The 16,185-nt window shown below is 43.4% G+C and overlaps 1 protein-coding gene across 3 annotated transcripts in view; it reads left to right on the forward strand.

Moving 5' to 3' along the window:
• Window positions 1-15,492, forward strand: part of LRRC56 (leucine rich repeat containing 56) — a 1,196,120-nt gene extending 1,180,628 nt beyond the window's left edge. For all 3 annotated transcript variants that reach the window (XM_069624078.1, XM_069624079.1, XM_069624080.1), the window contains 2 exons: window positions 5,887-6,268; window positions 13,451-15,492. In XM_069624078.1, coding sequence (XP_069480179.1) covers window positions 5,887-6,268; window positions 13,451-13,640 — 572 coding nt within the window. In that variant the 3' untranslated portion in view covers window positions 13,641-15,492. The remainder of the gene's footprint in view (window positions 1-5,886; window positions 6,269-13,450) is intronic.
• Window positions 15,493-16,185: the final 693 nt, after the last annotated feature.

Here is a 16,185-nt window from a genome sequence, read left to right on the forward strand (position 1 = left end):
TACGAAGCGAACGAAAAAATATTCACATCTCTTATCCTAACGCGCCTTGTAAAAATGAACCGCGCACTTGAAGAGAAGATGCACATACCTCGCACTCTCGAAAAGCTTTGCGCTTTATCAGATGACCGCGCACTGTTTAGGAGCCGCGCACACCGCGCATGCCGGAACGGAAACACGCTGCTGTAGATGACCGCGCACAAAAATGAAACGCGCACAACACGCGATCCGAAAAAGGTCCGCGTACCAAAGGAAAACCAAGTATCCTTCCTGATGCCGCGCCTGCCGTGCAACCAGTTACAAAAGATATTTCCTGCGCCACAACCAGGAAGTCAATATAAACAAAGAAGGACGTCAGATACACGTCTCCTGGTCCGTTCCTCTAAATTTCAAAAACGACTATCACACGCGAATATTCGAATAAATATTTTCTTTAGGTTAGTACTATATTAGTATTTTTAAAACTCTATATTAGTCTAAACCCTATAATACAATGTAGACCAAAGTTCAGCACATTAAATATTCTTAACGCTAAATTAGAGAAAAAACAACTGCAACCGTAATTTCTAAAAACCAAACATTCATTTATCAGACGGTAAAACAACTCGAGCTAGAGCACAATTAGTTCATTGCATTGTAGAATTATAGTTAAAAAAATATTTCTTGACTCAACTTGTAAATGTCATTTAGAATAATAAATATAATGATATTCCACTCATGGACATAGCTTGCTTCATCTGTATAGAAAATAGTTCTCTCAATGCAGGATAAGTTCTTCTTGAACTACTTTATCTTCTTAAGAGTAACTTCTTCTTAAATAGTTTCTCAAATTCAAATGTAGTTACTTTTTCTTCAGAGCTAAATTAACTGCTACCTTCCTCTAAGGAAACTGGAATGAAAGGCAGTTTAGAATCCTGGTGAAAGTTCCAAGTTACCTCACAGCTCTTCTCATCCAATCACTGTTGTGGAACAGACTCACCATCTTGGCTTGGGAACTTAGACACTTCCTGATTAGATTAACATTAAGGAAATGTATTTACATAATCTAATGTAAAATTCAGAATTAACATCAATACCATATTCAACCATGCTTCTACATATGTATGTGATGGTGTAATCTCTTAAATGAGGATTTTCTAGTATAGTGTCTCTTAGAACATGTGTAAATGTGCCATGGGATCCTGACACCCTAAAATGAACTGGACTATTTGAGCTAAGCTAAGCTATCACTCACTCCACTCGCCCCTCAATTAACTTGATAATTACCAGATTAAGCTGGCGATAGTCCCTGATCAACCTTGGTAGTGTTCCAGGGTCATCCTGGGCAGCTGGGGAGCAGGTGTAATTGGATCTAGGTCACCTGGCCTAATCCTCGCCCACCTGGTGCCTTCCTGGTTGCCGCTCCTTTTCACCACTTAGCAAGCTCTGCCCACCTGGTGCCTTCCTACTTGCCACTCCTTTTCACCACTTAGCAAGCTCCGCCCACCTGGTGCCTTCCTGCTTTCCACTCCTTTTCACCACTTAGCAAGCCCCGCCCACTGTTACGCTCACCTGGCTCCCACAGAGGCGTCGATCTGGACTGGACTGCTGCGGCCTCCACCAATGTGACGCGTAGGGCCGAGATGACGGACTGGACTGGCCCACCTAGCTTCGTTTGCTTGGCCCGTAGGAATATTCTTCTGCAAATGGAGAAAGGGAATTAACCACCCGTGGAGTGGAGCGTAAATCCCCCCACCCCGCTGTTCTCCCCACTGATCACCTTGGATGTCCCCTCTTATAGTCTCACCTGATGATTTGAAAAGATGAGCTCTCCATCCTGCATTGAGCGTAGGGGCGCGTAGATAACCAGTTGCTTAACTGGCTCGAAGGAATTGGTGAGTTCCAGGACAATATTGACTCTGATATTCCCGGCAAGACGCGTAAGTATGTAGTTCGTAAGAGTTCAAATGCCTGACTTTCACTCTTGTCCGATTCCTTGCAGGTTGCAGCTTGACCCTACTGAAGAGTTCTTTGTGGCAACTGGGAATGTTCTGGTAAGGATTTGTATTATCCAACACAGTTCAAAAAAATAATGTCCATATGTAACCTGTTGCTTTCTCCCTTATTCAGGCGCTGAGAGAAAGTATGAAGTCTCGGGGAATAATGCCTCCTGCGGTAAAATCAGGTAAGTCTTTTGTGGTGAGGAGGGTTCCCCCTTGTTAGTCCCTTGTTTCACCTTGCTGTCATTTTGTTTCCCCTTAGGGGCCGGGGTTCGGCTAGGATGCAGTGGAAGCTGCGCCGACCCGTGAAAAAGAAAAGTACCCCCGGTGGTAAAATCAGGTAAGTCTATGGGGGGTGTTCCTCTGTGTATTCCCTTGGCTCACCTTGCTGTTCTTGTCTTCTCCTTAGGTGCCGGAGTGCGGCGGGAACATGCAGGAGGATGCGGTGAAATCTGAAGATGCGGCGAAGGCCGGTGAGTTCAGCGCGGCGCTGCAGCAGGCGAGGCGATGCGCATAAAATAACTTCTTTCTTCCAGCTCGAAGGCGTGATGGATCGGGAATTCAGGTAAGGATCAAAGGTATTGCTCTTGTTCTAACCTTTTCTCCTTCTTTCTCCCTTTTTCTAGGAGCTCCAAACTCGAGGCGGGCGTGGCAGAAGACTGGATGCAGACTTGCAGGCACGGTGAGCGTTACGCTGCTGGATGCAGAATAACGCGAAGCGTGTGCTGTTCTTCGGGCATGGTTTAAATAGCTTCCAAAGTAGTTCCAGGTAAGTATTCCTCCCCAGCCCCACCCAAGTAAAAAATAGTCCCTAGGTAAAATAGTCCCTTCCAAGCCTCGTTTGGCTTGGAGCTCTTGCAGCATGGTCTGCATCAGGTAAGTTTGCAGCATGGTCTTCATCAGGTAAGTTTTAATCTATGAGCCTGGCGCCTATTGCGCCAGGACTGACTCTCCATATGAGCCTGGGGCCATAGGCGCCAGGACTGCACCCAAATAGCCCCTAGCGGGGGTTGTTGGGCTTGCTTGGGGTAACTTGATGCCTGCTTCCGGGGTTGCTGGACTTGGTCTGGGTCCCCGGGGGTAGGCATCATGACACCCACCTGGTGCCTTCCTGCTTGCCACTCCTTTTCACCACTTAGCAAGCCCCGCCCACCTGGTGCCTTCCTGCTTGCCGCTCTTTTCCCTACTTAAGGAGCTCTCCGGCCTCTTTTCCTTTGCAGCTGGGAAGCAGGTGTAAGTGGATCTAGGTCACCTGGCCTAAGCCCCGCCCACCTGGTACCTTCCTGGTTGCTGCTCCTTTTCACCACTTAGCAAGCCCCGCCCACCTGGTGCCTTCCTGCTTGCCACTCCTTTTCACCACTTAGCAAGCCCCGCCCACCTGGTGCCTTCCTACTTGCCACTCCTTTTCACCACTTAGCAAGCTCCACCCACATGGTGCCTTCCTGCTTGCCGCTCCTTTTCACCACTTAGCAAGCCCCGCCCACCTGGTGCCTTCCTGCTTGCCACTCCTTTTCACCACTTAGCAAGCCCCACCCACCTGGTGCCTTCCTGCTTGCCGCTCTTTTCCCTACTTAAGCAGCCCTCCAGCCTCTTTTCCTTTGCAGCTGGGAAGCAGGTGTAAGTGGATCTAGGTCACCTGGCCTAAGCCCCACCCACCTTATCCCTGCCTCTTCCTTCCTGCTCTTAACTCTTCGTCTCTCGCCCGGGCGTCCAAAGTGAAGGGCTATTGCTGTTTGGACCTGTTCGGACCAGGAGGATCCAGGGTCCGATCCCCTGCTAAGACAGCAGGTAAGCATGCACCAACATGTGTTTACACACTCTGTCCCAACAGGCCATCCCCACCCTCTCTGGTCACCCCTGTGTTGTTCCCTTGTGCACCCCCCCTTCCTGCACACAGGAGTCTGTCCTGATACATTCTGGTTTCACCATCACCATCTTGTGGCCAATGCTGGATTTTACTTTTATGGACTTCATTGATTCACGGTGCGTCACCCTTTCTCAACTCTCATGCTGGATTTCCTTTGCATCTTGTACTCATGGTGGCGCTGAATCATGCTGTTCCATCTTCATCTTGTATCCTGGCTTGCAACATTATGTGTTACTACTGACTTCTGCAATTGTATTCACTCTCCTCTCTTGCTTCTCCACTCTTTTTGACTGCTTACTCTCTGTTCTCTCCTCCCCTCCGCTCCCCTCTCCCTTTTCCTATCTCCTCCCCTTACTTTCTTCTATGCACTTACTCTATCAGAATTGTCCCTGGACCTACTATGATAGCAACCTCGTCTGTCGCTCCCCTATCCCCTTACTGTTGCCCCCCCTCCCTCCAGCACTATCTGAAACTTTGTCAGGCCTAGTACGATATTCACTTGTTTTGTTCCTCCCCTCCCTTTCTGCATCCCTCTCCCTCACCTTTTGTTTTCCTCCAGCTCTACCAGAAATGTCGCCAGACCTAGTACGGTAGTCGCCTGTCTGTTTCCATTTCCTTCCCACTCTCCCCCTCCCTTATCTATGTCTTAGCACTTGCACTATCTGAAATGTCGTCAGGCCGAGTACGATAGTTAATTTCACATCCTTACTGTTCATGGCCTCTAAGAATGTCGTTGTATTTTCCCTTGTTCCCTTCCTTGCCTTGAAGCGCTTTGAAACACATTGTGTATAGGCGCGATATAAATAAACATATCATATCATATCCACAGCTACGGTCGCTTGGAATCTCGCAGCTCTGCTAAAGGAATAAACCGCTTCAGCCTTAGCCCAGCAGTCTAGCCCTATGCTTCTTCTTCAGACAGTGCCAGAAGAGGAATGCCCCCTATCTCTGCCTCCAACCCCTTTTTATGAAACCCCTTGTCAATCCCCAGCACCACCCCTTGTCCAGCTCATCCCACTAGAACACCACGCAATCTGCCTTTCTCATTGTGCTAACTGCATTGCTGAAGAGAGCAATGATACATCTCTCTTGCGCTTCCTGCTTTAATACAATGCCATGTTTTTAGCAGAACAGATCTTCACATTTTTCAGTTTACCACATAGCGCAGATTCAGCCTGCACGTTTAAAGTTCAGTTTTCTTTCCCATTTTCAGAGCATCATGCATTTTCTCAATCTGTATCCAGTTTATTTCATCATGGACTCATTTGCACTAAATGTTATTATGGGATTCAGTTACATGTTAGATGGGATTGGGTTAGTTAGTATATTAGATTATGTTAGTATTACATGTAGTGCAGCTCAGTTCATTGAAATATCATCATGGAGCAAAGTGATAATTTTTTTGCATGTGCTCTGTGCATTGGCATCTATTTAACTTCAGCCTGATGTTCATACTCTTGAGTACCTCAATGAGTCTTACACCCTTGACCATAGTTAAAACTGAAAATGTGAATGCTGAAATGCAGAGACTAAATGTTGAAATCCGGAGCCCATACTCCTATAGTCCCAAGATGGCAACAGCTGATAGGTCGTATGAGTAACTCAGCATATGATGGAAGTCCATGGCAATTTCCTATCCAATGCCCATACAAGAGGCAAAAAAGTTAGTTTGCCAATGCTTCTTTATGTATTGCAGTCATGGTGAAGAATGGGTGGCTTGCAATCACAAAATGCATGAAAGCAATTTAAACATTGAATATGTAAGTAAGGAAATGTTTAATGATTTAAGCAACACATTTATAAAATGTAACTTGTGTATTTTAAAATCCTGACATATATAAAAAGTATGCTAAGTTATTTGTATGCTTATGTTGTGTGACTTCTAATCTTTTTTATGGAAATAGCCAAATATGAATGCATCTAGAAATAATGCATATAGCAATATATTTTTATAAACCTTTTGAATTCATTTTGGATTTATGCTGTGTTTATTATTGCATGAACAGATTCTTTTCGATGTAATAGTTGTTTGTTTTTATTTAGGGCCTGCTTCTTTGCGAGTCCAGAAAATCTCCCAATGCACTGCCCGTTTCAGTTCGCAACTACACACTCTACCAAAATGTCCATCACCACCATCACCACAAGGAGCCAACAACAGTTACCAGAAATCTAAAGGCATTAGAATAAGACATTTGAAAATGCCCATTAAACAAGACACAACGTTGCCGCAAACGCAATGCAAAGCTGAAAGCAGAACAGGACTCGCAGATGAAGCATTTCCTGTTTTGGATTTTGATAGTGCCCCTAATAATTCAGAACCCGCAATGCGAAGACTAGACAACAACCTTAAGACATCCAGGGTCTATGAGAACGTCACTAGGTGTCCTGCCATAAGGCCAACAGCAGTTGGATCAACAGATATCAGGTGGGTGCTCTAGACTATGCATGAGATCGTGTGTGTATAAATGCACATGTGGTGGTTGTTTTCTAAGATCAGTAATTCCAAAATCGGGGCCAAACAATAATAGCTGGTTCACAATGGGGGTTTAAGACAAGTACAATTTTACAGCCAGTTGCTATTTACTTCATTTTCCTCTGTGTCCTGTTGCTGCCTTGCTCAATATGCACGTCCTCATTAATGTTCTTTCACGTTTCCGTTTTTTCTAACCTTGTATAATTTGCTAATACTGTGCCACATATATCTTTATGACTGCCAGTGCTGCTTTAATGCCGGGAGGATAGCTCAAGGGCAACATGTTTGTCTTGGAAGTAAGACTTTGCATAGCAACACAGGTTTGAATCCCGGACTCATGCTTAGAAACTGGTCCCCGGTATTAAGTGCGTTTATAAAAGAACAATTATAAATTATAATACTGTAGAAGTGATACTTGGAGCCTGAGGGGCAAGAAACATGAACTACTCCGAAACTGTTAACCAATTTGCGTCCAATTCATTGGTCAAAACATTCTTAAATTTGTTGCTGTTGATCCCTCATCAGAGATTATGCAGAAGCAATGTTTTCCTTTTTTGCGCTTTTCCCCCTATAAAGGATGTGAATGCTAGAGGTTAGCCATCTCTAGATAGAATGGCACTGATTCTGCAGGATTTGCCAGGTTTGGTGTAATTTCTTTCAATAGGGCTTCATGGGGGAGAGTGAGGACTGGTCTAGTATCTCCTGTAGTATGCAAACCACCCCAGCAGCCTGGGCCTGCAGCTTCTTAGCCTCCTCCCTAAACCACAGCAGCCAACATGCAACCCAAACCTAAACTGTTGCCTGAACTACAAACCCATTTGTACCAAAGCTGTACATGTTGCCCCCACATCTTTTAGGTACATGAAAATGCCTTGTTCCAAGTCCTCCCTCTGATAAACATAGCTCACGCATTTGAGCAAAGTGCTTTTGATAAGTGCTGTTGTGACTGTGGCACTATCCTCCTCTTGATTGTGCTGGCACGTGAATTACCACTTGTGGCTGTAATTGCACAGCTTTGCCCACTTTACCCAGCATCCTATATTATGTGTAGGACGCGTGCATTTGCGCGCACGCGTTTGAGAAAAAGACGGCCCACAGACCAGCCCTTGACCGTAGGCTCATCAGCGCCTCCCCTACTGGAACGAACGTTGACAGCTATGAACACAACCTTGCTGTCGCTAGTGAAACTCTGCGAGTCGTTAAGCACCAAAATCGACATTCAAACTAACATACTTAGAAACTCTTGATAGAGGATAATTCCAATAATGGGCATCCCACACACACTCAAATAACGACCTTATGTGAAACATTAAATACCAAGCTAAATGCTCACATTTTGTGATTATTGCGCCACAATGCACATGTGTCTGGCATGTCTGTGTTACGCCCTAGTACTATCCAATGTAGTTGATTTAATATCCTCTCAAGCCCCCGTAACATTGTTGGTTAATTCAGAGCCCAGCAATGGGGATCTGAAAGATGTACTACAGATACCTGAGAAACCCTTGACAAATTCTAGCCCTTTTAGTCAACCAAAAACAGCTGATTTGTTAAGCACTCAGACCCCTGTAACATTGATGTGTAATCAACCAATCTATAATGCGGACCTGAAAGGTGTGGAAGCCCCCCCTTGTTCCCTTGCCATACCTTCTAGTGCATTATAAAAATTCAATTTCACTATCTTTGCAAAGTCAAAAAAGAAAGGAACCCCCCCCAACCTGTCCAACAAATCAAAAAGAATAAAAAATATAAAAATGCCCGCTGTGCAAAATCAGATGGGATTGAAAGACTTTTTGCGAGCTCTGTCTCTACCCAAGAAACAACTGCATAATGCCAGTGCAGCTATCACAAAAAAAGACATGAATTTAGCCCTAAACAGTAGATCTAAGCAAGTTCATGTAACACAGACTATTGAAACCAATTCCAGTCAAGAACTGATTGATGATCTATTGCAAGTAATTGCCTTGCAGTCCCAGAAAGAGCCTGCAAATAACTTTTGCAAACAAAGCTCCAAGCCTCAACAACATAATAGTTCGAATTTCGAAATCAGTACCTTACCTTTGAGTAAAGAAGAGTCTATAGCCAAGTCTGTGGCACAGTACTTGCATGTCACTGAATACACAAAGAAGGCGCTCAAGGGACCATATGCATTTAAAGATTAATTAACAAGCTCATTGCTCACAAACTCACTTAACGATCAACAGTCGAGAAAACAGAAACAACCCTCATCTAGTCTTGCACCCTTAGAGGCCAAAATGGTGAAGACTCTGCAACCTGTATACTACCACAAATTGATAATATATTGCATACCGAGGCCTTATCCCACTTATGACCTAAACAGGACTTGTGTCCTGAACAGCTTTAATGACGTACCATCCTTAGAGGATCTTTCCACTTCAGACACCACTCGAGTAGAATTTACCGATGACTCTCACCTTTCTAGAGCCAGACTTTGGATAAAGTCTGGTATTGTTTTCAATACCATATGGCAGGCCAGGCACTCACTTTTCGAGTTAGGGTTCTGTCTTGGCCATGAATCAAATAACATAGAACTTCATACAGACTTGGCTAGTGCTCACTCCTCAAATAGGACCTCGCAATCACCAATTATCACTGTGATGTGTTCTCAACAAGCCTCAAGTAATCATTGTCAAATCCATGTTAGCAAGCAGCTACACCAGTCTTCTCACTCATGACTAGTTGATGAACAATAGCAGTTGGAGAGACTTGAATCACAATCTTACTGGCTTCTCAGCTGGAATACAAGAGGGCAGAAGCACCTCATGAACTCGAACACAAATGATTTGGATTCATATGACATAATTGCTCTCCAAGAGACTTGGCTTGTTGAATCCCCAGTGTTGGATGACCATGCAATTTTAGTGCTTCCAGCAATAATCCAGGCTAAGGGCAGACCAATGGCTGGATTATTGGTAGCTGTAAAGAACTTGACAGGCCTGGAAGTAGAGGCTTGCGCAGAACCAAATAGCTACATTCAATTGGTCAAGATAACGCCCAATAAAATCCTAGCCCTAGTTAGCTTGTACTGGAATCACTCAGCCCTACTCGCTGATTTTTTTCATTTGTCACGCCCATGGACTTCATATTAAACCTAATCATGTTAGACCCCTCAATAACATCCACCATTGTGACTGGTGACTTAAACATTCAATGCATGACCAAGTCCACATCAAATGACATCATACTCACATGTCGATGGAATGTGCTAATGGCCAGCAGAGACCTAATCATGGTAAATGGAGCTGTAAGTGGGGCTATGCCACCAACTAGCACATGGAGGAATAAAACATCAGAGGCAATCATAGATTGTATCTATGTAGACAGAACACAACACGGGGCACAACAACTTTACGGCCAGGGAAAGAATCGCCCTAAAATCGCTCGATGACATCACCATAAAACCGTCCGACAAGGGTGGAGCCACGGTGATCATGGACACGGCTGACTACAAAACTGCATGTATCATCTGCAGAACCCATTTAGTTTGCATCTTTGAAAGTGCACCCGACCCATTTGGGTTGGGTACACGAATAGCCACTCACTAGAAAACATTTTTAAATAACAAATAAGTATGCATACACGCCGTGTGCGTGTAAGATTGATCCCTCCTTCATCACAACCTGATACATATATTAATGACTGACAGGTTGTGACGGCATGCAGTAAATACTAGTTGCAGCCTTTGAAGAGCTAAATCACCGCCCGCACTGAGGATACCTCTTGAAACATCAGGGTAAGCCACATGACTGATTAGACTGGAGTATCACCATAGACATTGGATATATACTAAAACCATGTCACTGTGTCTACCTTCGCCCCCTTTGTCTTATCTGCAGGTGGGGCATGTTTGTGCAGAGATATGATCTCTTTTGCCTGACAGCAGGGCATTGGATGCTGTGGCCTTAAAGAAAGTGGGTAATTAACCTTATAAACCACTGAAACTGGTAGGCCAATGGTGACCTCCTAACAAGAAGCCTGGGTCACTTTAATTCCAGAAGAAATATTTTCTCTTTTCCGTCTTTTTGCACATGCCTGCTGCCCAAGTGGGTAGTATGTATTGTTTCATTTACAATGCACATCAAATCCGCAACAAAGGGAGGCGTTTGGTGCATTGATATGATCACAAGCTAATAATAGTGATCATTTGTAAACAGACCAGAGACATTTAACTGCAGCTCTGTACCTTTTTAGAAGTGTGAAGTCGCAGAGCATAGAAAAACATTAAAATTGGAGCTTTTCATTTGCAAAGCTAACTACACACGTTTTTAAAACTTAATTTGGTATAAAAGGTTTGGATGGTGATTCAGACATAGATTAGGGCAAGTTTCTCTTTTCTTTACTATAACCCTAGATAAGCGGATTCCCAGCGCTGACTAGGGATAGAAATTCAATAGGGTTTACTTAGTATGTCGGAGGGCAATATAGATTTAGGCTACACTTTTGGTGAAATATGTTTATAAATGACTTAATAATTGCTTACCGTTGATGTTCTTGTGTGACATTGATATAAGGAGAATCCATAGGGATCTCCTCTACTAGTCCAATACGTTCTATTTTTGAGCAATTATTCCAAACAAGAATATTGAAAGTGAGATTTGCAATTGTAAAATTCGTCTTGTGCTTAAATTTGGGATAACCTGTAAAATTCTGTTGGTTACAGATGATGAAATTGAATTGCTTCTGCATATGATTATCCTAATATTGATTTTACAATGTTTAATTGTGTCATATGGTATTTTTAGGGAAGCTGTCACCCTTCTTTTTATTTATTTTTCCTGCATTTTATTTCTCATACTCTGTAATGTAATATATATATACAAGAATTATGTTAATTATTGAAAGGTTGATTATTTATCTCATTATCAACATAACAATAATTTAAATAAAAACATGGCTCATATGTGTCCCAGCAGGAACACATCATTTTAAGGAAGACTATCTTATCTTAAAGAGTCTATCCCCAAAGGAAGAGTGGCATCTCTCCCTGCTCATCCTTCTAAGCTTTCGCAGAGCCTTGCAGCTGGGAATTTGTACCAGGCTCAAGAGATATAAATGAAACCATGTTTTACCTATAATGTTTTCCCATTATCTGGACGAAAAAATGCAAAGCTTGTTAGGAAACTTTGCTTATTTATTTGCAGTGGAGTTTGTTGAGGTATCCACTGTCTTTGAGGGAAAGCAGTTATCACATCTGAAGGTTTATGGTTAGAAGGTTTTGAATTAAACGTAACCACTGGTGTGGCTCTAGTTAACCCTCCAGACCATTGTTTTTCAGCCTGCCAAACCAGTACAGAAAGGTTAAATAGATCTCTGCATTTGGTGTTACAGCGAAGGAAGTTAATTAACTTGGGGGCCTCTAGCTTCGACTTAACTTTAGCATCATAAAAGTGAAAGTCTGAGAAATAAGTCTTCCTATATGACTATAGGGTAGAGACCTGGATCGCAAAAAGGCATACAGCATACTGGGAAACCTCAGAGTACACCACTAGAGGAGGTGTGCCTTGAAACTGTTTAAAGAGCAATTTAAGTTCTATTTTTATTATTTCTTGGTGGTGATTTCCTAACTTGGACTCTTTCCTACAGCCAACTTAATTTTTATTGTCCTTTGATCCGACCTGTCTTGGATACACCCTGCAAGAGGCTGTTTCAGCAGAACACAAACATGCTGCATTGTATTTGTTTGGGATATTAATAACTTCCTGTGACATTGAAAACAATACGATTTTAATTAATTAAGCTGGAAAGCTAATGAAGAAAAATGTAATTCCCAAAATATGCTAATTGATTTTGAAAAAAATAATGTTGGGCTTGCATTTACAGGCAATTGAAGGTGTGTGCTCCAGCCAACCTATGTTAAATTGGATCTGTGAGCTTCGCTCAAAGCAGTTGTCTTCGATGCATATACCCGCTGAAGGCCTTGCAAATTCTTAAATATCTTCTAGACGCTCAGGTCAAGTGCCTTAGTTTACAGATTCAACCTAAGAGAAATGCACTTGTCTCGGTGACGGGTGAAAAAGCATGTACCAGCGCTTTCTGTAAAATGGTGCATAGCATGATAAGGGCACTTCATATTTTGCACAATGCTGCCACCGAGAGACCAGCCATACACAGTGAAGCGTTTATGTGCCATTTACTGCAAACAGTAAATGTCAAATAAAAGTTTAAGACACTCCCATACTCGCTAGCAAGGTTGAGTACCATTTGGATGGTACTGGACCTTCAAAAAATCTCCTCGACTATGCAGGTGGGCGAGTAGATATTGTAACACCGGCAATGGACCTCTCTCGCCGAATCCCACTCGCCAACCCTTGTACTGCAGTGTGTTTCCCTGATTTGACTCCTCCTGCTGCCTTGTTTCTGTCTATGTCCCACTGTAGTGGCTTTGCCCCATGCCTCCTCAATAAACACCCCCAGCCATCGCCTTTTGCTTTCCCTTCCCCCCTCCCTTGGGAACCACTCAGTGGGTGGCTTTGCCCCCATACCGTCACTTAACCCTGGTCAAACACAACCCACCACCCAGCTCAATCCAAACCTCCCTTACCTCGTCTCCTTCCTGGCTTGCCCGTCGTCATGTCTAGTGGAACCGGTTCCATGCTAGCCAACCATACTGCTGCTGTCCTGTGTCATGCCCCTCCACCCATCCCTCTGTCTACACAGAGTGACAACAAACTCCCCAGAATTTAAGCAGATGGTGTTTTCGCCGAGCTGTGAGAGTCTGTGCGTGAATCTGTGTGTTCGCGACTGCTGATTCAGAATATTAAGGTAGACCTGTTAAATTGTATGTTCCTATAGGACACTGATGCTTATGATGGGGAACTAACCTTTTCTAATCAAGGCACTCGGTGTTAGCTTCTGTGCAGCCTCACAGCATGTCACAAAGTGCATGGCAGCACATGGCAGCAGTGACTGCTAGTCACAGGAAGAGAGCATGGAGTTGTTCCTTGGTTAGCCCGAGGTTACTGGGAGAATATAGGCATACACGGCGTCTGTAGTTCACGCTCCTGAAAGAAGTATAGTCTGTCTATCATGAAACTTAAACTAAAATGTACAATTAAGCTGAAACGACACTGTCGTAATCCTTCTAATTGGGTCGTGTTTGTTTGTTTTGATAAGGCCACTGGTGGATAAGAACTCCCCAAAAGTTGCCCTCTCGCACCAGCCAGTCATCCGTTCGCCAGCAAGAACTCCCGAGAGAATGGCCCTACTGAACACTGTGCGACCACTGACAGCCAAAGGGATCTTACAAAGGCTGCCGAACCGCCCAGCACTCCTGGCTGCACCAAGCAAGTCATCAAACTCCTAGAGAGCAATGAAACCGAGGCGAAGGATACGGTGGAGTCGTTGATGGAATGATGCCATCAGAGTTCAGGCTGCATTGGAACGATCAGTGTTCATTGGTCCAATACTGTACAGCGTTTCCGCTGGGTAAAAATGAGCATCTTGGGAAGCTGAAAACCATTAGGCTTGTATCATTGCAGGGGTTTTTCTTTCTCTAAAGTTATGGCTCCCCGCATTCGATTTTGACCAGTTTTCCTATAACACACCTTTTGTCTTTCTTTTTCCCTCTTTTCAGCTTTCTCTGTTCTGTATTGTTTTCACCCCCCTACTTCCATTTCCTTCTATTGGAAACCATTGCCTCGCATTTGCTCTGTTCACCCCGATAATCTCTTTATCAAGTGATCCACTTCCATGTTCTTTGAACATATTGTCTTTCTCTATTTTTCCGGCATTGACTTAAGAGCATGAAAAGAGCCCTTGCATCTTTGGGCGTGAGCCTTAACCTGGGGCAAGGAAAGTGGGTGCTGTCATACTCTGCATGTGTCTTCTGGTTATACATGCACCTACAATCATGCAAAGCCCTCCAGGATGCAATTGCAGAAGATATTTAGATATGTGCAACTACCTCAATTGCATCTCTTGTATATCAGGTGTGCTCTATATTCAGGGACAGATGGCAAATGTCTTCAATAAAATGTTTCAGAAATGAGTAGGAGTGCAGATACTATACAGTCGTTTCTCCAATTGCTATACACACATTTTTGTGAAGTCTACATGTGATGTAAAAGACGCTCTTAATGGGAAATTTGATCGCATTGAATCCGCATATCGTAAAAGGTATGTGGGTTTTACTGTTTTCCTCTGACATAGCCACATCTTCACTTCTCCTGTTTAATGCTGTTTTCATTGCCTAAGCAAACAAAAGCCACTGTCGGCATCTCTGTACCATTCATCAGATCAGTTAACTGGTGCGCCTTTTGCAGTATCAACAGGCCGGCCCTTCTCCAGGTGTGTGTGTTTATTAGTTTCCCTATTGGCAAGATAGTTTGTGCAGTGAATTATATACTACCTACACGTGTGCGAATGCTATATTTCCATGAACATGTTATGCTTTTTTGTTTGATGAACATCATATTTGAACTTGCCTCTGCTTCGATGCTCTCTCGGCAAAGCTACCTTTCTAGAGTTTTCCTTACCCGAGCTGGTTGGATTTTAACACCGACAGTGTGTCTGTCATCTGTTAAGGTGATGGTGTATATCAGCCTTTACACACTATACTTGGATCTACCGCCCTTTATGCTCCCTTATTATACAGTACAAGATTGGAACAGTCCATCAAAGACACAAAGGGGACCTAGACCGGCCAGGAGTAGAATAACTATGGAGTTAGGCATCCAAGAAATGATTGCTGGACACATGCCTTATCAATTTGGAGATTCTGTGCTGTAAAAATGCTGCAATCGGCACAGCTTCATCAGAGGACAATGCACGAAAGCAACACACTGACCTCTTTGAATTCAAAACCATGAAGTGCCATCAAGTTAATTTAAATCATTGTCATCTCTAATATTATGTGTCCGACAATGTACACAGGGAACCATTCCGGGCAAGACTCTGCTGAATAATTTATTGGCTTTGCCACTCTCTTTTGAAATGAATGAACACAATTTCTTTGTAGTGTTTCACGTGAAGCAAAAGTGTGCACTGGTCATGATTACTGTACATTAATGGAATCAATATTGCTTCTACATTTTTATTTTTCTGACACCAGATTCACGAAAGCCAATCATATTTATATTTTTTGTGGATGGATTGAAATGCAAATAGTTGTCTATACAATATGTGTAATGCATTAATACATCAATTATGCAACAGTGTGACTGTCTTGAATCTTTTCTTAGTTTTCATTTGATGCATTGGAATGTGCCACGGAAGCAATATGCTGCAGACCGCTGTGTTCAAATGAGAACACAGAAAGCAGCAGGAAGGGAGCGAAGGAAGCGAAAACAGATGCTTGCAAACATGTGTTTGGAGAAATCAGGCTTGTTCTAACAATGGAAGGGAGTGCTGCATTCCGGTCTCGCCAGCATCCTTGCTCCATTCTCTAGAGGAATGTTGAAGAGTGTCCCAGTGATGAACTTGCCAAGACATAGGGTAAGATTTCCAGAAGAGAGATCTTTTAGGGCTTTCCTGAATTTCCCTGAAAATAAGTAACCAAATTCAGACAAACTCCAGCTGATCCAGATCAATGTGGCCAGACTCAGCCTAGCCCTTCAACCAATTGATTACATTGTCCGGCCCTGAAAGCCCTTCAATGGTTGTGTTCCAGTCTTTGGTCCACGAGTAGGACATTCCACAGTTCCGGGCTTTTGTTATTCAGCCTTTTCCTTTCAATTTGTTTAATTCTAACACTTGGTGGGATTAGTCCCTCTATTGAAGTGAAATGGGGGGGGAGGATGTATGCTATATGTATATGTTATGTCTCCAAGTGCTCATGCATAGGTAAAGTTGGTGGGGTTAGTTAACGAGGGAGAGAGGGATACTATAGACGTTATGCTCATCTGTTAATG

This window comes from Ambystoma mexicanum, chromosome 11 (genome assembly GCF_040938575.1).
Source record: "Ambystoma mexicanum isolate Mex_15411 chromosome 11, UKY_AmexF1_1, whole genome shotgun sequence".
NCBI lineage: Eukaryota > Metazoa > Chordata > Amphibia > Caudata > Ambystomatidae > Ambystoma > Ambystoma mexicanum.